The sequence below is a fragment of the Pan paniscus genome, chromosome 11, assembly GCF_029289425.2.
Source record: "Pan paniscus chromosome 11, NHGRI_mPanPan1-v2.0_pri, whole genome shotgun sequence".
NCBI classification, from domain to species: domain Eukaryota; kingdom Metazoa; phylum Chordata; class Mammalia; order Primates; family Hominidae; genus Pan; species Pan paniscus.
This window is the reverse complement of record NC_073260.2, coordinates 91,032,133-91,056,012: the sequence shown is the minus strand read 5'-3', so window position 1 is coordinate 91,056,012 and position 23,880 is coordinate 91,032,133. Positions and strand designations below refer to the sequence as shown.

Sequence of the window (23,880 nt, the reverse complement as noted above, 5' to 3'; positions counted from 1 at the left end):
GGTGTGGTGGTGCATGCCTGTAATCCCAGCTACTCGGGAGGCTGAGGCAGGAGAATTGCTTAAACATGGGAGGCAGAGGTTGTGTTGAGCCAAGATCATGCCAATGCACTCCAGCCTGGGCAACAAGAGTGAAAGTCCATCTCAAAAAAAAAAAATTCATTACAAAAAAGTTCAACTGAAGATTGGTGAAAGTTTTGAAAAATCCAGAATTACTGTTTGTCCTGAGGAAGAGCTCTTACACTGTAACTCTAAAGAGGGACAAACTTAAAGGGAGTGCCCTGTAATCTGATGAATCCTATCCCTGATGGTGAGGAAGCAGATGCACCTGGAGTGTCTAACTCTGTGCTATTCCAGGCATTGGCTGAACAGAAGGAGCCCATCTCACTCAGGTCTTCTCATTGCATTTATACTCTGGGTCCCTCCAACACACTTGCCAGTCATCTTCTAAGCTTTATTCAAATGAAAATAGATCAGACTGTAAAAATTATAACAAACCAGACATGCAGCCTGTTTCTCACAGAGATGAAGAAGAAAGAGAATTGTTGTAATGATACAGAAATTGAAAAATTAAGGAACCCAGTAGTTATGGCTGAAATGAAAAAAGACCAAGAGTTTGATATGCAAATACGAGAAAATATAACCCAAAATACCACAGATTGGAAATTAGTCATTAGACATTGGCCTCAGTCTGTAGATCCAAAAAGTCTTTTTGATTTGTGGTTTGCTCACTCCAAAGAATGGAAGCATGTGATACGAATAGAAAGCTACAGTATTTCTGCTATTGCAGACACTTACAAAGCCGAAAACCAATACATCGCTTGTTCCACAAGCCATATGGAACTTAGAAGCTCTTCTAAAGCTTAGAAGGTGTTTGGCAAGTGTGTTTCAGGGACCCACATATGACAGTCCCACTGCTAATATCTATAAAAGCATGAAACCTGAATTAGCAAAAGTGAGTTATTCTCCACCACATAGTGACAGAACATCAAAAGCATATCTAGAGGAAGACTTACAGCAAGATATGCAAAGGCTTAAGAATGAGACAGGCTTGTTACAAGTAGAGTTCCTGACTTTGAAGAAAAAAAGTTCAACTATAAAAGAGGTTCCCTTGCTGCTTCTCTTATTATAAGTTATCTGATCCGTTCTGGTTTTCTACTCAAGAAAATCTCACGTGTGTAGTTACAGTGGGGTTATCTAAATGTGTAATTATGTGTCAAAGTAGATTAGTGCTGCTGTCTAAATGACGGTTCTGGAAAACATTCTCATAATCTTTGTTCATTCATCAACCTAAGTCTCACTGTGAGTTTTCCAAGTGGCATATGGGCTGGGAAAATTATTTAGCCATATACCATGTGACCTTCTGAACCAGATAAGCATAAGGGAAATTGCTAAAGAAATAATGTCTAGATTCTTTTTTCTATATTCATTTAAAGATGAATTGCATTTATTTAAATGATAAAATGGTAATACAGTGGGAGGAAAGCAGTGACTGAGAAGAGACATGAAAATGTATCTGACCTTGAGAGTTGCAACAAATATTCCCAGCCAAACCAGTCTGTTTAATGTGCTTTCATGCATGCAAGTTTATCTGTTTGACTCAAACTGTTTAAACTTATAATTCCATCATGGCCACTTTAAATGTTTTTGGAAACAAATACACATACTTTCACATACTTAAGAAAATCACCACTCTCCAATGTTTCTGTTGAATCAGACTTTTACATGATGTTGTTTAATAAAATATGGTAGGTTTTGACATGTATGATTTTATCATATAAGTAGCGTAACTCCTCAGCCAAAAATTTAGCATTTGACTCTATAGTAGAAGGCTGAGTCCTGTACATTATGTTCTAAGGATAGACAAAAATCTAGAGATTTTCTTCTTTCAAAGTAAAAGCAGATGAGGCCTCCCACCACCCTCTGAGCCATTAAATTGTTTTGCCAAAGTCACACTTTTAATTTATTTGGTGAATTTGATGTATTTATCTGGTAATTGATGTAATTCAGCAATATGTAATTGTATCTTCCCTTTTGGTGCCACGAAATGCTAGGCAATGCCACCTTAGGAGCTTTGGGTGAGTTACTTAATATTTCTTGGTTTTACTTCCATTATCAAGTAGATAATGGGGCTAGAGTGGACAGCTATACTGTGTATCTTCCAGCTATAAACTTCTGTGGTGATTGAATGTAAATTTGAGGAACATCTCATTTTCCAGGATTCCACACTAGAAACTCAGCAGTTTCACTCGGCTCCTTGTGTTGTGGCAAACTTTGGTTCCTCTATTTCAGTGAGCACCTTCACTTTTTTGATATCCCAGGAACCAAATGAAAAAATAAGGAGAAAAGGCAGTGGGGAAAAGAATATCTTAGTGCAGAAAAGGGAAAGCTTCTTTTCTGTTTCTGAAGCCCCACAAGGTCACATCCTCTCAATCTGGCTATTTCATGGAGAATCCAGGTGACAAAGGCAGAAGACACATTTCATGCCTGTGTCTTTTTGTTTCTCTGTTTTTGTGTTGATATATTTACACCACAGAGGTAACTGTGATCTGATGGAGAACTGGAAGTAGAGTCAGAAGCCATGAGGAAAATCCTGCAGCTTGCTTATATTTTTAACCTGTCTTTTTTAAGGATTGTGATAACTAAATAAGTTCATCAATGTATGTACGTAGAAGTGCTTAGTACAATGTCTAGATTTATGATTTAGTAAATGTAATTCTTACAACTGACTAAAAAATGTTGAGTCAAATCACAATAGAATATGATCAGGGAAACAGAACTTTTAAAACTTTGAGAGATTTTATCTGTCCAAATAGATGTGGAGGTAAAGCTCTTACTATAGGGTGGTGTCTGGGTTAGATATCAGAGTATAAATGCAATTTCCTTTTTCCAAGATTTTAATTTAGTCAAATTTTTTAACAACTTTATGCTTTGAGTTTGTTGTAATTCAGAGAAAGGCTTTTCCAATTCTGATATTCTTAAAAATTCTCTAGAGTGTGTGTGTGTGTGTGTGTGTGTGTTTTATGGATTCATTGACTTCAAATACATTTTTGAACTTTTTGAAGTGTATGTTCTCTAAGGTTCAAGGTTTTGCTTCAACTTTTTCTCCAGTTGGATATCCACTTACAGCAACTTTTAACTGCATGAATGTATAGATTGCTCTTTCACTTCAGAAATAACCATCATAGATTATTTTATTGAGTGCTAACTAAAAATTTGTTTTGTTTTATTTAGGATTCTCAAAGTTATGGAAAAAAGAAGGATGCGATGTATGGAAATTTTATGTTGAAGAGAGACATTGCCATGCTCAAACAGGAATTATATGCAATAAAAAATGACAGTCTCAGAAAGGAAAAGAAATATATTCAGGAAATTAAAAGTATTACAGAAATAAATGCTAACTTTGAAAAGAGTGTAAGACTCAATGAAGAAATGATAACAAAAAAAGTGGCCCAGTATTCACAACAGCTTAATGATCTGAAAGCTGAGAATGCAAGGCTGAATTCAAAATTGGAGAAGGAAAAACACAACAAAGAAAGACTAGAAGCTGAAGTTGAATCCCTCCATTCTAACCTGGCCACTGCTATAAATGAGTACAATGAAATTTTGGAAAGAAAAGACCTAGAACTAGTTTTATGGAGAGCAGATGATGTTTCTAGACATGAAACAATGGGTTCTAATATTTCTCAACTAACAGATAAGAATGAGTTGCTTACTGAACAGGTCCGTAAAGCTTGGGTGAAGTTCAATACCTTAAAAGGTAAGCTCCGTGAGACAAGAGATGCTCTCAGGGAAAAGACATTGGCTTTAGAAAGTGTACAGCGGGACCTAAGGCAAGCGCAGCATCGAATAAAGGAAATGAAGCAGATGCATCCAAATGGGGAAGCTAAAGAAAGTCAATCCATTGGAAAGCAGAACTCTTCAGAGGAGAGAATACGTCAACGAGAACTTGAAAATCTCTTGCTTGAACGACAACTAGAGGATGCTCGTAAGGAAGGCGATAATAAAGAGATAGTCATTAATATCCACAGAGACTGTCTTGAGAATGGAAAGGAAGATCTTCTAGAAGAAAGAAATAAGGAATTAATGAATGAATATAATTATTTAAAAGAAAAACTGCTTCAGTATGAAAAAGAAAAAGCAGAAAGAGAAGTAAGTATGAAGAAAACTATAACCTTCTGGAAAGAAAATTTAAACATTTCATTGTGGCTATATGTTGAACCTAGTTCAATATAAAAATAAATAGATGAAAATGTGTTTACCATTCTGTATAATTCCATTTACATGAATCATCCAGGAAATACATGTATAGGGACAGAAAGATGATTAATGTTTGTGTAGGCCTGGGGCTGGAAGCGGGTCGTGACTGCTAATGGGCATTAGGGATTGTCCTGGAGTGATGAAAATGTTCTAAAGTTGGATTGTAGAGATGGTTGCATGACACAGTAAATTTACTAAAAATCTTTGAACTGTTTGTTAAAACAGATAAATTCTATAAATCATATTTCAACAAATCTGTTTGAATAAAAATCATATTTCAACGAAGCTGTTTTAGTAAACCAAATAAGTGTTTACTGTATCAGCTTGGAAACATGCTTTGTTTCCAGGAGATAAAAGGTAGAGCTGAGAGATGCTTTCCTTTGAGTAAAGACATTATGTCACCTATGAAATGTTAGTAGATGCAGAGCAATGCTGATAAGGTGTGTAGTCTTAGACTACTGAAATAAGAAATGTAACGTCTTCGTGTTGCCGCATTTTAAGAGCATAATGAAGCAGGTAAGTGGAAATGCTTGTACCTGAAATGCGTATTTTGAAATTCAGATTCAATTAAGTGAGCCGCTTTGACACTTAATTCTAGATTTTCCAGATGAACTGAAGTGTGTTGCTGTGTCTTCTGATGCTTTTCCTTCAGTAGCTCTCTCTTATATGTATTTTAGTTGGTATAACTTTGTTCTGATTCATACCAATGTGACTTAAGTCTGAAAATATGTCAGTCTCACATTATGTATTTTTCTGACCACTTAGTATTTTAAAGACTTCTACTTGTTATAAAATCACAATTTGGAATAAATGTGGTAAATTTTAGCAAAAAATATTTGATGTAATGTTTCCACTGGCGTATTTATAATTTACTATGAATATTTTTATGAGTAATTAGCTCATAATTTACATTTTAAGTCTCAATGACTATCATTTGGATATAATTCTTTCCAGTACAAAGATACTTTTAGATGTCTGTGATTTATGAGTTTGACATTGAATCCCCATTTTCAGACTAATGAGGGGTGGCAGAGTTCACGGAGAGTGGGATTGAAGTTTGTACGGGACAGAGTTGTAGGAGCTGAGGTCAGGGAGGGAGGTAGAGGCCATGTTACCTAGGGCCTTGAAGGCCATTGGAATTTTACTTTTATTCTGAGGTAGGAATCCATTGGAAGGATTTCAAAAGGCGACTGAATATGTGAGGAACTCAGGTTGAGTTGAGGGTCTAAGGTGAATGAATAGTGGGCTGGATCAATCTGTCATGTAAGAGAATACCAATTTGGCAGGAATATAACACCTTCTATGTCTCTCACTGAATTCAGTAATAAAGAAGAAAGTGTACATATGAGGAAAAGAAAGTGAATCTGTGTGTGTGGTAACAATTTTCAAAGTATGTATGCTAGACTTAAATATTAACATAATTTAATAATAAGACACTTTATAAAATTGGTAACAAAAATATTTTGTCAGGTGATTGTGAGAGAATTTCAAGAAGAACTGGTCGATCACCTTCAAAAATTTTCAATGTCAGAGTCTCCACTGGAAGGTACATCACATTGTCATATTAATTTGGATGAGACATGGACTTCAAAGAAGAAATTATTTCAAGTAGAAATTCAAGTATGTATGGAATTTAACATGTAGACAGTTAATCTGTAGCTGGTTGAATAATATAAAGTGTCTTAGGATACTAATTTCAGTGGACAGCTTGATTTTGTATTTTCATTATAATTGATCATTACCATTTTATTATCTTTATAACGTACTTACTTCTTCAACTCTGGCTCTTGTTCTGCCATTTTGAAATAATAGTTGCATATGTTTTCTCTTATAATATCTACACTTGGGAAAGTTGAGAATAATACATCATTCCTCATAGAAAATTGACTTTTTTCCTGTTAAACAGTATTTTTAGATAATTTCCTTAATTCCTTGGTGAGGCAAGCCAGATTAAGTCAGAAGAGAATGTTTAATGGAATATTCCAGCAAGTTGTCTTATTTCTTCACTTTTGTGAATGGACACAGCAGCTGTGTGTATTCATTTCATGGATTCTAGGTTAACTTGTACAGAAAGGCCATCATACTGTTCTTTGAAATGCACATGTTTTAGGTTAATTTACAAACTACTTGAAAAGTTAGGCATTGCCTTCATCTTCCTTTCATTTAAAATATACTGTAATGGCGTAGAAATACTCAGATCTAATAGAGTATGTACATCCAAAATAGAGAGATCAGAAAATTATCTGGATCCTACCATGGGATTTTAAAAACAGTTTCACTGAGAGATAATTCACATGTCAGACAGTTCAACCATTTAAAATGTACAACTCAGTGTCTGTTAGTATATTCACAGTGTTGTGTGGTCATCAGCATAATCAATGCTAGAACATTTTCACCACTCTGAAAAGCAACCCTACATCTCTTAGCCATGACTGCAACCCCACTCCATGTCTCTCCACCTACCCCAGTTGTAGGCAACCACCATCCACTTTTGTCTCCACAGATTTGCATGGTCTGCATATTTAAATACATAGAGTCATACAATATGAAGTCCTTTCTGACTGGCTCTTTCACTTAGCAGAATGTTTTCAGAATTTTATCCATGTTGTAGCACATATCAGTAGTTTATTCCTTCTTATTGTCAAATAATAGTCTATTTCATGGCTTCACCAGTTTTCCATTCATTCATCAGCTGATGGACCTTTAGGTTGTTTCCACTTTTTGGCTATTATGAAAACAGCTGTTGCAAACATTCATTTACAGGTTATTGTATGGACATATGTTTTTATTTCCCTGCCGTTGGACTCTATCCTCAGAGTTAATTGGGCAGATGTCAGCACCAGTTTTACCCATGCTGTCCTTCCTGCCTTCTCAGTTCCTGCTCATCTAGCCTCATTCATTCAGACCTGGCAGGCAATGTCCTCTTCTTGAAGCCTTCTCTGACTGTTCTCTCACTGACCTTACATCTCAGCACTTGTTGCTCAGTCTGCAGAACAACTTAGCCCTTAATTTGACGTGGCTTTTAATTTTTAATGGAAGATAATTTTGTCTTAACATAAATTCGCTTAAAGGGAAAATAATATATGACATGAATGTCACCTATCCTTGTATAAATTGAAAATATTTTAGCTTGGCAGCTTTCAGCATAGAACAAAATATACCATACCAATTATTTCTTCTTTGAGACATTAACACAGTAAATCTTTTATTCTAAGTGTATTTTTAGCAATTAAATATGAAATTAAAACCAATTAGTCTAATAGAGGAGAATTGTTCAATCAAGTGCTCATGTTTTTCTCAGTATGAAAAAAGAATCTAAATTTGCCTTCCTTCACTATGTAGCCAAAACTGTATTTCTGGATGGTTGCCAGTTTGTCAGCTGAATAGTTCTGGCTGCAGCTTGTCTGATGAAGGACAGCACAGCTCCTTAATCCTAGCGCTCAGCAGAGTACTCGTGAAGGCAGTGCCACAGCAACAGCTGCTGGGAGGGAATTGATTCAGAAGACTTGATTTAGCAATAGAGTCCAGGGTTTTCAGCTCCGTGGCTCAGCCTGTCTCTGCTGGTCATGTCAGTTATGTACTACTCAATCCAGGAGGTGCTGTTTCCATTGTAGTACATACATGACTGTTGCCCACTGAGTCACACAGAGAGAAGAGTAAGCTATAAATTATACACTCGCCATTTGCTGCCACTTTCAGTGGTGTGAAGAATGATTCAGTGCATCTATAGGAGGCCACTTCCATTAGAATGCCACCTCCCTAACACATACAACGGTCAAGAGATTAAAAAACAGTGAAAATTATCATGCTAATAGCAAATATTGTCTGTAGCTCACTATGTACATGTACTCTTCTAAGTGCTTCTAAGCAAATTTTACCTGTAGCTCACCATGCACCTCATACTCTTCTAAGTGCTTCACGTCAGTCCCTGGTTTAATCTTCCCAACATCCCAGTGAAGTAGATGGTATTATTCTCTCCATTTCATAGATAAAGAACCGGAGACACGGAAAATTAATTTGCTCAAGGTCGCACGGCTAGTATCTGGTAGATCTGGGATTCAGACCCAGCCCTTCTGGCTTCTGTGTAGAACTGCCTCTCAAACCATTCCATGGAACACCTGGTTGGTGAGGTGGCTCATGCCAGTAATTCTAGCACTTGGGGAAGCTGAGGCAAGAACAGTGCTTGAGCCCAGGAATTTGAGACCAGCCAGAGCAATATAAGTGAGACCCTGACTCTACAAAAAAAAAAAAAAAAAAAAAAAATTAAACAGCTGGGGCATGGTGGTGCATGCCTGTAATCCCAGCTACGTTGGAGGCTGTGGTAGGAGGGTCGCTTGAGCTCAGAATATCAAGGCTGCAGTGAGCGGTGATCAAGCCACTGCACTCCAGCCTGGGTAACAGAGCAAGCTCTGTCTCATAAATAAAACGTTTTGTATAGATTCCCATAGAATTGAGTTAGACATCAGGCATAGAATTATTAGCCACTTTGATGTCTGCCTTGGGAGTAAAACATATAATAAGGGGCAGCTTTAAACCATCTCAATCAATAGCCTCTAACTTCTCCAGAAGGTTCTTATTTCATGAATTCCTAAGCAGGAGACTACCTGGATTAAGACATTTGGTGGACACCATTCTGAGATGAAGAATCTCGATCAGGAAGAAGGGAGATCTCTACTTACTGAAGCTTCCCAATGACATAGTTGAGTGTCCCCCAAAAGGAACTTTAGAACAAGATGTTCATCATGCCATATCTCTATGGAAAAGGAAATTCTTTAAAAGAAAACAAAGGCAAACAATTGATAATCTGTTTCTCATGGGAAAGTTTTCATTATAAAAGAAAAAAGGGCTGGGCGCCGTGGCTCACATCTGTAATCCCAACACTTTGGGAGGCTGAGGTGGGTGGATTACCTGAGGTCAGAAGTACAAGAAGAGCCTGGCCAACATGGTGAAACCCTGTCTCTACTAAAAATACAAAAATTAGCTGGTGGTGTGCAACTGTAGCCCCAGCTACTTGGGAGGCTGAGGCAGGAGAATCACTTGAACCCAGGAGGTGGAAGTTGCAGTGAGCCGACATGGCACCACTGCACTCTAGCCTGGATGACAGAGTGTGACTCCATCTCAAAAAAAAATAAATAAATAAGAAAAAGAAAAAGAAAAAACGGACAAAATATGCTGGTCCAAAAAAGAAGAAAGAGAGAGAGAGAGAGAGAAAGAAAGAGAGAAAGAAAGAAGGAAAAAGAAAGAAAGAAAGAAAAAGAAAGGACAAAGCAAAGTATACTGGTGAATATCCTAAGGGTGAGACAGCCCCCCTTCAAGATTAGAAAATAACAGCGTACTCAAAGTAACATCCATAAGAATCAACATAAAATAGACAAGATTCACTATCTACAAAAGTAATCTGCACCAAGTAGCAAATGTATAAGTGTGTGGTTGAGAATATTGTCTATAATATGTGTACTAGAGGGAAGAGTCCTCAGTAAAAAGGTCAGAGCTGGAAATTTATATTAGGGAATCCAGGTTAATGTTTTGAGATATTAGGAGTTCTGAGAGAATTTAAAAAGAAGAGTAGCAGCCAGGCATGGTGGCTCACACCTGTAATTCCAGCACTTTGGGAGGCCGAGGAGGGCAGATCATGTGGTAAGGAGTTCAATACCAGCGTGGCCAACATTGTGAAACACCATCTCTACTAAAAACACAAACAATTAGCTGGGTGAGGTGGTGTTGCAGAATCAGGAGGACCAGAGAGAGACCTTGGGGTGTACACAGGAGGATATCTTTATCGAGTGTACTCAGACCCAGCGGACTCAACATCTGACAAACTGGGCCCAGAACAAAGACAGCACTTGACTTTTATACACCCTTCAAAAATGAGGTGGGCTAGCTTGAAGCAGGCTTACAGTTACAGTGGTGTGAAAGCACGGATACAGAGGCAGAACAATTAATTAAACTGTGACAGGTTCATAACTTAGGATTACACATGACCTTTGCCAAGCAACCCAGATGTCTGTTACCTAGGTTTTGCTCTAAAGAGCCTTGCACTGGTTTATCTCAAGTTTCAATATAAAAACACAATAAGTGATGAAAAATAGATCTCTGGATGAGACCCTGTGTCATAGAGTCCAATGGAAGGGGAGAAACAGGATAATAGAAAAGCCACAAAAAGTAGACAAAAGTTATTATTTGTGTATTATAGAAAAAAATAAACTTTGTTTAAAGAGAAATGGTTAATAGACAGGGAAAAACTGAAACCTACAGGTGAATACTTACAGAGAATGACAGTATTTAGCTCAGCCTGAAGGTAGATGAGGATCAAAAATGTAATGGGAACTGGATAAGAGTTTTCTAAAAATCATCTTAGTGAGATGTAATTTAATTTGGAATATCTTAAACTATTAATGACAATGTTTCTAGAGCATCTTTAAAAACTAAAATGTAAATATAACTACTCTTAATTCATCTTACTAACCCTTAGTACTTTATGTGTAAAAACTCTCATTTTTAACAAACATTTTTGGCAGTTTAAATTTCAGAAAAGGTAATGATGAAAGTGTGAATCTTTTTTAGCTGTTTTAAGAAAATGACTAGTTTTGAAATCTCATTATTGGCATCAGGTTTGTAAAATGCACTTTATACAACCGCCTAAATACATATTATTCATCAACTTATGAGAAATAATATTTTTAAGATAGAAGAGGGTCTCTAGATTTTACAAAAATAATTTTAAACACTTTTTTTCAAGCCTGAAGAAAAACATGAAGAATTCAGAAAACTTTCTGAATTAATATCATTACTGAACTATACTGCGGATCAAATAAGAAAGAAAAATCGTGAATTAGAAGAAGAGGCAACTGGGTATGGTTTTCATATTGTAGAACATTTTAACCATTTAGTAATTGATTTAACTCTAACTTTACTTGACTAAAACTTTGATACAAATTCATTTTATGTCTTCATTTTCATAATTAAATGAATTCTGTTTTAAAATGTATTTCAGAAACTCACAACACAACTTTATAGGCATGTGAGCAGGAGTCCATGACCCTTGGACTTTTTTGTTGGAATTATTAAAAAAATCAAATTTCAGTATAAAAACACAATAAGTGATGAAAAATAGATCTCTGGATGAGACCATGTGTCATAGAGTCCAATGGAAGGGGAGAAACGGGGTGGAAGTCAGCTGAGCTGCTGGGGCGAGGTTGGGATGAAAAAATTTATATAAAAATATGTGAAAAAAGAAACTTACAACACAATCTGAAATTTTTTTGAATGCCAAAACATTACGCCTATTTTTATTTATTTATTTATTTATCTTTTGAGACAGAGTGTGGCTCTGTCACCCAGGCTGGAGTGCAATGACGTGATCTCGGCTCACTGCAACCTCTGCCACCTGGGTTCAAGTGATTCTCTTGCCTCAGCCTCCTGAGTAGCTATGATTACAGGTGTGCACCACCCTGCCTGGCTAATTTTTGTATTTTTAGTAGAGATGGGGTTTCACTATGTTGGTCAGGCTGGTCTCGAACTCCTGACCTCATGATCCACCTGCCTCAGCCTCCCAAAGTTGGCATGAGCCACTGCGCTTAGCAATGTATTCTTTAATGATTTTGAAAACAATAATGACAATGCTTTGGACATGTAATGTCAAGTGCACTTTTCATTATCTAGTTTGAATTTTTATTTCTGAAGATATTTTTGCTGTATTTGGTCATCTTTTCTTCCTTTTGTAATATTCTTCTCTGCTGCATTCAAATTTTTTAAAGACCTATTTGTGTCCTTCTTTAACATCAAAATTTATCTTGATATATAGCTTGTATTTTGTTTCTGCTTCTTTGTTTTTCTTTTAGATATAAAACATATCATGGAAATTTACTCATTTTACATGGGTACCTCCATTGTATACATGAAGTATACATCTTATTAAACTTCTGTTTTACAGAAATAAATTTTATATATAGAAAAAGTATAAACTAAAGAAAAAGAGTAAAATGAGCATTCATGTTTTGATCACAGACTTTTTTTAAAAAAATGGAATGTGTCTTTGAAGCCCTGAACACAGCTACTTTTCCATGTATTTACTGAGCACTTAAGTTGGTTTTCTGATTCTAATCAACATTTTTCTGCCATTGTCTTTCTCTACATGGTTTTGTATCTTTCATTTTGTTGACATTATGTCAGTAAAGATCTCTAGATCTCTTCTTCAAAGTCTTTAAATCATCACATATCTCTCTCCACCTTTCCTTTTTTCTAAAACTGCCTGTTTTCTTTTTCTCCTCAATTCAGACATTAAAGATGTTTTCTTCTCTTTTTCTACATTGAATAATGTCCTGTGCTTTTTGGGTGTACTTTTTTTGCTTCTTATAGACTGTGGTCAACGGATATCAAAATGTATTTTTGTGTCTTTTTCATACATATATGTGTTTTACTTTTTTAAAATCTTGGTTACTCATCTCTTGGTTATGCCTTATATTTACTAATACGTTATTTCATCTTAGCATACCAAAATGGATATGAATAGTTTATTTATAAAAAACTGTATGGTTAGGCCAGGTGTGGTGGCTCATGCCTGTAATCCCAGCAATTTGGGAGGCCAAGGCAGGTAGATCATTTGAGGTCAGGAGTTCAAAACCAGCCTGACCAACATGGTGAACCCCATCTCTACTAAAAATACAAAATTAGCCAAGCATGGTGGCACATGCCTGTAATCCCAGCTTACTTGGGAGGCTGAGACAGGAGAATCACTTGAACCCAGGAAGCAGAAGTTGCAGTGAGCCATGATCACGCCATCACACTTCAGCCTGAGCAAAAAGAGTGAAGTTCCATCTCAAAAAAACAAAACAAAACAAAACAAAACAAAAAAACTGTATGGCTATTATCACTTTACCTGCTATATATACCATAAAATTGTTCTTCATATTATTTATATAAGATTATAATTCATATAGAATGCTTTCAAACTATGTTCAGTTGAAACTGAGAGGATCATAGTTTATAGATTTGTTTCTTTGATATGCCATAACATAATATCTGTTTAAACAATTATTAAATATTTACTCTTAAAAATACTTGACTTACTAGTTCTTACATTTCTGCAGATATAAGAAATGCCTAGAAATGACAATAAATATGTTAAATGCATTTGCAAATGAAGACTTCAGTTGCCATGGAGACTTAAATACAGACCAACTGAAAATGGATATTCTGTTTAAGAAGCTAAAACAGAAGGTAATTTAAAAAAATTATTATTTTATCTTAAGGTCTAGATTACATGTGTGAGAGGTACAGGTTTGTTACATAGGTAAATGTGTGCCATGATGGTTTGCTGCACGTATCAATCCATCACCTAGGTATTAAGCCCCGTAGGCATTAGCTATTAATCTTGATGCTCTCCCTCCTGACCCCAACAAGCCCCAGTGTTTGTTATTCCCCCTCCAAGTCCATGTGTTCTCATCATTCAGCTCCCACTTATAAGTGAGAAGTTGCAGTGTTTGGTTTTTTGTTCCTGTGTTAGTTTGCTGAGGATAACAGCTTCGAGTTCATCCATGTCCCTGCAAAAAGCATGATCTCATTCATAGTATTCATAGTATTCCATGATGTATATACACCACATTTTTTAATCCTGTCTATCATTGATGGACATCTGGGTTGATTCCATGTCTTTGCTATTGTGAATAGTGCTGCAATGAACATACAAATACATGTATCTTTATAATACAATAATTTATATTTAAACATAAGGTAATTTTAAATCAGTTTGGGGATTAAAATTATGTAATTTGGAGAAATATTAATGATGGATAAACCCAAATTCAGCCAAAATACATCTAAGGAGGTTGATTCTGAGCCAGTATGGTGACTGTGGCCCTGGATTACCCAATCTCAAGAGCTCTTGAGAATGCTTCATGAGACAGTCACATTACAGTTTGGTTTTGTACATTTCCAGCAGACAGAGTTGTAGGGAAAACCATAAATCAATATGAGGAAGGCATACATTGGCTCAGCCTAAAAGTGGGACATCAAAAAGGAGGGGCTAACAAGTCATAGGTGGGTTTTAAGGATTCTTTAGGTGACAATTGATAAACAAAATCTGTTGTCTAAAACTGGAAATAGGTATAAAGGAAGGCCTTAATTAAGATAAGGTCATTATGGAGGTTAAGGTTCTTATTATGTAGATGAAGCCTCCTAGCTGGCAGTCCTCAGAGAAAATAGAGGGTAAATATATCTTTTCAGACTTGAAACGCATCAGGATCTTAGTTTATCTTCCCTAGATCTGGGAAGACCTAGAAGGGGAGAGATTGTGCTACATTAATGAAGACTTCTTACAGATGCAAATTCCCCCACAGACGGCAGCTTTGTACGGCCATTTCAATCTCTTGGCCCTGCAACAGCCATTTCAAAATATGTCAAAAAATATATATTTGGGGGTAAAATACTTTGATTTTTTTTCAGCTTCTTCTCTCTGTGATGCTGTACCAGAATCAGGTTAGAAAGTGAACCACATTATAAGAGTTAATAAAACCCATCTGATGAGATTTGATTGTTTGAAGGGTGTGATTCCCAGACCCTTTAGATAGAAATTGGGGCAAAAGAATACAAGGTCTTGCTCCTCAATATAAATCTCTCAGTGCTTTAAGCAGTGACAGATTTTTCATTTAATTTTACAGACTTGATACTAATAAAAAGATACTTTAAAATATATATATGTATATATTTTTCTATACAAAAGACATGCTGTTGATTCTCTTATGTCTTGAACCCTGGCCAGTGATCTGAAACGAAGCAGCCCATGTCTCCAGATCACTAGTACCAAATAAATTTTGGGGTGTAACAGGTTTATTGAGAAGTAATTAACATACCATGCAATTCACTCATTTAAAATATACAAGTCATTCAATTTTAGTATTTTCAGAGTTATGTAATCATCATTACATCAATTTTAGAACACTTTCATCACCTTAAAAACAAACCCCACATCATTTAGCTATCTTCACTAGTTTTCCCTTCCTCCCTCAGCCCTAGGGAACCACCCACCTTCTTTGTATAGATTTGCGTATAAGCCTCTGAAATAAAAAGCAAGTGGTCGACTCGGACTGGCTTATTTCACTTAGCATAATTTTTCATGCCGCATCTGTGCTGTAGCAGGTATTGATGCAGGGCTTTCACTCCTTAGTTCAGCTAAATCTGGGTTCTTCTCTCATGACCAGGAAAAATTAGCCATGTGGACCCATTGAAGGGTGAGAAGGACAGAATTTATTAAGTGAAAGGGAAGCTCTCAGCAAAGAGAGGGGTCCTGCAAACAGATTTCCACCTCACAATTGAATACCAGGACAGGCACACATGAGCTGAAGAGGCCAGGCTCCTCCTCTGCATAAGGCATGAATTCTTGGTGGCTCCACCCCAACCCCCCAGTGCATGTGGGCCTCCAGTCTGCTGCTGGCATGTCCAGGCAAGCCCCTGTGCAGGTTCCCTTATCTGCACCGGATGTTTTATCTGGTGTAGACACTTGTGGGCCTGGAGATTCTCTGGGGACCCTTCCATATCTGCCTAGGCATTTTGCTGTCTCCTGCTTCTATCAGTATCAGTACTAAATTTCTTCTTATTGCTGAGTAATATTCCATTGTATGGATACATCAAACATTTTATGTAACCATTCATGAGGTGATGGACCTTTGGGTTCTTTCCACTTTTTGACTCTTATTAATAATGCTGCTGTAGGCCAGGTGTGTTGGCTCACACCTGTAATCCCAGCACTTTGGGAGGCCGAGGCAGGTGGATCACGAGGTCAGGAGTTCAAGAGCATCCTGGCCAACATGGTGAAACCCTGTCTCTACTAAAAATACAAAAATTAGCTGGGCATGGTGGTGTGTGCCTGTAATCCCAGGTACTGAGGAGACTGAGGCAGGAGAATTGCTTGACCCCAGACCCAGGAGGCAGAGGTTGCAGTGAGCTGAGATCACGCCACTGCACTCCAGCCTGGGCTACAGAACAAGACTCCGTCTCAAAAAATATATAGTAATAATGCTGCTGTAAACATTTATGTATGAGTTTTTGTGTTTGCATATGTTTTTATTTTTGTGGAGTATATACTTATGACTGGAATTTCTGGGTCATACAGTAACTTCACGCTTAACCTTTTGAGGAGCTGACAGTTTGTTTTCCAAAGTGGCTGCACCACTTTACATCCCCAGCAGCATTGGATAAGGGCTTTAATTTGTTTACATTTTTCCTAACACTTATTTTCTCTTTTTTATTGAACAAAGATTTGGTCCTGTGGTGTGAAGTGATACCACAAGGTGGTTTTGATTTACATTTTCCTAATGACTAATTACATTAAGCATCTATTAATGTGCTTATTATCCATCTTTATATCTTCTTTGCAGAAATATCTATTCAAATTCTTTGCCCATTTGTTAAATTGGGTTATCTTGTTATTTATGAATGGCAAGGGTTCTTTATATATCCTATATATGTAAGTCCCTTATCAGATATATGCTTTTCAAATACTTTCTTCTACTCAGTGTCTTACCTTTTCAGTTCTTCATACTGTCTTCTCAGGCACAGCAGTTTTCAATTTTGAAGTTCATTGAATCCATTTTTCCTTTGGAGTCATGGTTAAGAAAACACTGCCAAATGCAGTCACAAAGATTTATGCCAATGTTTTCTTCTGAGAGTTTTATAGTTTTAGCTGTTACAGTTAACTGTTTTGAGTTAATTTTTAAATATGGTATTAGGTGAGAGTCCAACTTTATAATTTTTTTTGCACATGGACACCCAGTTGTTCCAATATCATTTATTGAAAAGACTATTCTTTTCCCATTCTGTTTTTTTGTTAACCTTGTATAAAATCAATTGACTGTAAATGTGCAGGTTTATTTTTAGATTATCAATTCTTAGTTTATGTCTATTCTTAGTTTATGTCTATTCTTATACCAGGACCAAATTGAATTTACTGAGAAAATTTTTTCAATCATGTTGCATATTACCAGTTGTCTTATGTCATAATAAAAATTAAATGTAGTAGAATATCTTTAACTTCACCTTTTGTGTCTCAAAGGAGTCTGTGGCCAGCTTATACCTTACTTACTCTAAGACATGATGGCAAGTCAGGCCTACAAGACACACTATTTCTTTTTTTCTCCATTTAAACCTTTAGTCTCTTATCCAGTGCCTCCCTCTATAGTTTCATTTTCAGTAAATTTTGGTCACAGTATCTGCTGAAATAGTCTACTATTTAGTGCCTTATGTTTTACTAACTCATTATAATTCATAGAATCATCCATAGATGTTTACCATTCAGGAAGGAGGAGTTTAAGTCTGAGCTGCCAGCTTTCCTCAGTGGAAATCAAGTGAAGTCATCATCTTTCAGTTCACAGATCCTCTTTCCACCTGGCATCTTGTTCTGTTGTGTAACACTGTGGCTAATCCTTTTCTTGGTGCAGATCTTGCATTCTCAGAAACCATGGTTTCTGTATTGACCTCCTTTTACTGAAACAGAGATGCACAGCTCTGCTTTCTAGCTCAGTAGAGGATTCTTGGAATAAAAAGTTTAACTCATTCCAAGAAAAAGTTTTAGGAGTGCAGCACTTAAAAATCAGGTAATATTCAGGCAATTTATCAGAGACAAATAGTAGATTAGTATTTTGAATTTCAAAATTTCAGAGCCAAGTTGTGTGCTATAGAGAAGCATTGTGGTATAATACAGAGATGGGATGGTCTTAACTTCTCCATGCAAACAAATGTGAAGTAAGGTAAAGGAGAAATTGCATTTGATGTTTTAACACTCAAAGTATGCTGTGTTTATTTTACTTCTGTGAAGAGTAAAAGTCATTCCATAATTTTCTCCTTATTTCCTCATTGAGAAAAAGGAAAATGAAAATCGAATACTAGATTGATTAATAAATACTCAAAGCTTCTTCTTTTAGAATTTTCATTAATTGAAATCAGGTAAATGTCTGATTTTGGTTATGTAACCAAGTATTTCCAGTTGTTTTTCAAATCATATGTCTTCTTGCTTTGCAGTCTTATTTCCTAACTTGAGGGGAAATTGTAAGGAGACACCCTTGCCTTATTATCAGAGTTCATAATTGAAGGGGGTTTTAGGAAAAGTTCCTCCTCAGCAGCTTACATCTCTCTCCTGGTTATCTGCTGCTTCTCAATTATGTTTGTCATCAATAAATTAATCTCAACATTTATTAGATCCTACTTTAAAGGAGACTCTTTCCTGCTACCTAAGTTGTTTCCTGTTGTCTCTTTTTAAAACTTATTTTTCTAACAATTACCCAGAGTTTTGTGGCTTAAAAGAAAAACATTTATTTTGTTCATGAACCTGTGGTTTGGAAAAAGATTGGCCAGGACAGCTTGTCTCTGCTCCCCTCAGCTTCCCTAGGAAGTTGGAGAAATTGAATCATCTGAAGCTTTGCTCTCCCATGTGTTTGATGGTTGATGCTGGCCATTGGCTGGAACCTCGGCTGGGGCAGGCAGCATGAACACTGACACTGGCACTCCCAGGCTGTCTTTGTGGACTGATCTCTCTCACAATCTGGGGGCTGAGTTCGAAGGGAAAGCAGTCTGAGATAGGGAAGCTACATGGTATCCCTTTTACTGCATTCTATTCATTAGGAGAAGGCCATCAGTAAGGATGGCCCATATTCTATTCTTATAATGGGATGAATATAGATTCTCTTTTGTTTTAATTGACATGTATATACATAATTATGGGCTATAGGGTGATATTTTGATAAATTTATATAGTGCATAATGATCAAGCTAACTAGCATATTTACTACTTCTTACTACTTCAATCATTTTTCATTTCTTTGAATTGTGAACATTCAAAATCTTCTAGCTTTTTAAAAATATTCAATAAATCATAGTTAACCATATTCACTCTACAATGCCACAGAACATCAGAACTCATTCCTCTTATCTAACTGTAATTCTGTATCCATTAACCAGACTCCCCTCTCCTACTTCTATGAGCTTTTTTGTTGTTAAGAGACAGGGTCTTGCTAGTGTAGTCTGGGCTCTGGGCAACTGTAGAGTCATCCAGGCTAGAGACAGTGATTTGATCATAGCTCACTGCAGCCTCAAACCTGATGGGCCCATGTCATCCTCCGACCTCACCCTCCTGAGCAGCTAGGATTATGGGCGTGTACCATTGCACCTGTCTGATTTTTTACTTTGTAGAGATGTCTCTCTATGTTGCTCAGGCTGCTCTGGAACTTTTGGCTTCAAGTGATTCTCCTGCCTCGGTCTTTCAAAGTGCTAGGAAATTACAGGCATCAGCCATGTTGCCCAGCCCTCAATTTTTCTTTAGCTCCCACACATGAGTGAGAATGTGCAGTATTTATCTTTCTGTGTCTGCACTTAACATAATATCCTCCAGACTGATCCACGTGGCTACAAGTAAGAAGATTTCATTTTTTTATATGGTGAGTATTCCATTGTGTATGTGTACCACAATTTTTTTGTCCATTCATTTGTTGATGGACATGTAGGTTGATTTTATATATTAGCTGTTGTGAATAGTGCTACAGTAAACATGTGAGGAAAAGTATCCTCGTGATCTATTGTTTTCTTTTCTATTGCCTGAATACCCAGTAGTGGGGTTGCTGGATCCCTTGGCAGTTCCATTGTTCATTTTTTGAGAAAACTTCATATTGTTTTCTATAGTAGCTGCACTAATTTACCTTCCCACCAACAGCAAGTAAGAGTTTACTGTTCTCTGAAACCTCACCAGCACTTTTTTTTTGTGTTTTCTATGATAGCCATTTATTGAAATGGAGCAAGATTATATCACATTGTAGGTTTGATTTGTATTTCCCTGATGATTAGTGATACTGAACATTTTTAAATGTATTTATTGGCCATTTGTATTTCTTTTTTTTCTCTTAAAAAAAGAGAAATATCTAATCAGATCTTTTGCCTAGTTTTGAACTCAGATTATTTTTGTTTACTGTCAGGGTGTTTGAGTTCCTTGTGTATTTTGGATATTTGTCCTTTATTAGATGAATAGCTTGAAAATGTTTTCTTCCATTCTACAGGTTTTCTCTTCACTCAGTTGTAGTACCATTTGTCTATCATTTGTTTGTTGCCTATGCTTCTGATGTCTTACCTATACAAATCTTTGTGCAGACTAATGTCCTGAAGCATTTTCCCTATGTTTACTTATAATAGTTTGATAACTTTGGGCCTTACATTTCAATCTTCAATTGATTCTGAGTTTATTTTGCTATATGGTGTTAGATAGGAAGCTAGTATCATTCTTCATATGGATAGTTTACCAGTGCCATTCATTTGAAGAGGGTGTCCTTTCCCCAATGTATGTTCTTGGCACCTTATTCCAAAATAAGTTGGCTGTAAATATGTGGATTTGTTTCTGGGTGTTGTATTCTATGGCCTTTACCCCAAGAATCATTACTTCTTAAAATGCAATTCAAATTAGCATGAAACATTTGCGGTTTAGGGAAAGGCTTATGGCATCAGAATCCTTATTTACAGGATTCATTATTTTGTGTTTTTTGAGATATGGTCTTTGTCTATCATCTAGGCAGAAGTGCAGTGATGTGGTCATAATTCACTGCAGCCCTGAACTCTGGGTACAAGCCATCCTTTTGCCTCAGTCTCCCAACTAGCTGGGTCTACAGGCCTGAGCCACCATGCCTGGCTAATTTTTTAAATTTGTTTTTTTGTAGAGATGGGGGTCTCACTATGTTGCTCTGGCTGATCTCAAATTCCTGGCCTCCAGTGATCTTTCTGCCACAGCCTCCTGAAGTGCTGGGATTACAAGCATGAGCCACCATGCCTAGCGTAGAGTATTATATTATTTTCAAAGTCTTATTCTGGGAGCCATTTATTGACTTTGGCCTAAATAACTCAATATGATATCTCTGAAAGGTTTTTTGACAAATTTTGGGAAATGATGATGAGGGAAGAGGGTTAGACACTTTTTACTAAGAGATAACTTAGTGCCATTTAAGGAGGAACAAAAATGAATTATCAGAAAAATAAAAGTAAAAGCAAGTGAAAAAGTTCTGTGGCAAAGATGATGTCAGTAAAGCATATTTTTGTGACTCATGATAGCTTTAACTTTGTTCTTAAAATTCTGAGTAATTTAAGGGTTCACATTTGAAGAATCTACTACATTATAGATAACATTTTATTGCAAGTGGATGCATTTCAAAATTTGCTATTGGTTTTGTATTAGATTATTCTCAGCCTACTTCATTATCAAGCTCTATTATTTTATTAATGCAGTTTGATGATCTTATGGCTGAGAAGGAAGCTGTATCTTCAAAATGTGTCAATTTGGACAAAGACAATGAAGTTCTTCATCAGGAGTTATTATCTATGAGAAAAGTACAAGAGAAATGTGAAAAACTTGAGAAGGATAAAAAGATGTTGGAAGAAGAAGTATTAAATCTTAAGACACATATGGAAAAAGATATGGTAGAACTTGGTAAAGTACAAGAATATAAATCGGAGCTGGATGAAAGGGCAACGCAGGCAATAGAAAAATTAGAAGAAATCCATTTACAGGTTAGTTTTTAAAATCAGGTAAGTTTATCTGTAATGGGCTTTCATTTATTTCACTGCAAACTGTATTTTGGATGTGTATATATTGTGTTTCCTCTGCCTCTCTTACGGCAATTTCCTTTGTAGAGTTCTAGAAAAAAGTGATGTTTTTTCTTTTTAAATATTTAAATTTCCATTATTATTATAACAAAATCAATCTTTCAAAGTAATAATTCTCACTATACAGTAAAAGGGGGAATTTGATGATTAAGACCAGTTGGCATAAGAGAAAACTGTGATTTATAAATTATATGATACTTTTGAATTAGTCTTAAGCTACGTTGTTCATTGTTCACTTTTTAAAATTATAAATGGATTCTATTACTTTTTATAGGACCAGATTACATTAATACTAACATAATTATGATTTCAAATTTTTATAAATCAGACAATTCTGAATTCAGTTATTAGTTTTGTTGATATTGCTGATAAATATTTTAAGCTTCAGCCTCTTTTTAACATATTCAAAATTGCTCTTCGAATCACTGATTCAAAATGAAAGGCAACATACATATGGTAATTAACTTATAATTGTTTTAAAAGTGCATTATTTTCATTTGTTTTAGAAACAAGCAGAATATGAAAAACAATTAGAGCAGTTAAACAAGGACAATATGGCTTCACTAAAAAAGAAGGAACTCACACTTAAAGATGTGGAATGTAAATTCTCCAAAATGAAAACAGCTTATGAAGATGTTACAACTGAATTAGAAGAATATAAGGAAGCCTTTGCAGTAGCATTGAAAGCTAACAGTTCCATGTCAGAAAAAATAATGAAGTAAGTCAAAACATATACTCATAGAAAATGAATTAAACTCATTAATTTGTTTTGAAAGCATAATTTTTAGTGAGATGGCTTCAGGAGATCAGTAGGAAGTGAATGCTAATTTGATAATGTAATTTTGGAAAATAATGTTAGTAAATAATCCCTCCTTTAAAATGTTCATCAAGGATAGTTTCTGTCTCTCTTCTCTTTTTTTGCTTTTGTGTGGCTTTTTTCCCCTGAAAAGTCTCATGTAGTTAGCCTGACCAGTTAGTTTTTTTCACTAAGTATTTTTGAAGCTTTCTGATAAATAAAGTGATCTTGTTATAAAATTACTTGTCAGAATTTTCCTAAATGGGAATATTAATGAGTTTAATTTATTTTTTGGTAGATCACAACCTGAACCCAAAGTGTCAAGTGATACTGCTACTCTGGGCACATCCTGGCACTCAGGCAGGGACTGTTTTTGAGTGTGATCTTTAGGTGTTATCACTAGAGGGTACCTCAAGAAAGACTATTTGTGTAACATTTTCAAGGTGTTACATAAAGGCATCCTTGTGAAAGAGGGAATAATTATCACAGGAATGAAAAGAAGGGTAATCCACAAGGTGGTTCAAAAATAACACCTTGTTCAGCCTGAAGGGCTGTGTGGAAGGCAGAAAGAACAAGCCCCACCTCCAGTGCCTTGGTCACGGTGTTGAGGGCTAATTGCCTTCAGAGATGCTTTAGTTCTTTTTGATCACCAGCCAACCAGTCTAGTTCTCCCCCAGGAGTTGTTGCTCTGAGTTATTCCTCAGTGCCAAATACTTAAGTGTTCTTAGAGAATGGGTGAAATGTACAAGGGTGAAACCTGAAACTGGTTTACTAAACACAAGTATTTCTAGATTATTTTTGTTCATTTTAGTTTCCTTAATCTACATTATTTAAGGAGTACAACATGATGTTTTCATATAATTATTTATAGTGAAGTAGTTCTTATAGTCAAGCAAATTAACATAATCATTTTCCCACATAGTTACCCTTTAAATACAAGTATATCTAAAGGAATCTTTAGAATCTTATAAGTAGAGCTATTTTAGAAGGCAGCTAGGTTACCTGTTGAGCTGTACATCACTGATAGCCATTTCTCTTCCCTGTCTACTTTGAACTGCTTGTTCAGTAGAAATCACCTTAGAAACACATATACTTATTTAGAATGATTTTAAAATTACCGTTACTTACAAGAGGTGTGCTCTCACATATCATGGTGTGAAAACACTGTTTAATGGGTAATTTGGTTTACTCTCAGGGCA

At 36.1% G+C, this 23,880-nt stretch overlaps 1 protein-coding gene across 1 annotated transcript in view; it reads left to right on the top strand.

Annotated features, from left to right (window-relative positions):
- Window positions 1-23,880, top strand: part of ANKRD18B (ankyrin repeat domain 18B) — a 54,680-nt gene that overhangs the window by 20,755 nt on the left and 10,045 nt on the right. Inside the window, 6 exon segments of the mRNA XM_055117319.2 lie at window positions 3,232-4,149; window positions 5,728-5,877; window positions 10,997-11,109; window positions 13,347-13,476; window positions 21,508-21,789; window positions 22,392-22,603. Coding sequence (XP_054973294.1) covers window positions 3,232-4,149; window positions 5,728-5,877; window positions 10,997-11,109; window positions 13,347-13,476; window positions 21,508-21,789; window positions 22,392-22,603 — 1,805 coding nt within the window.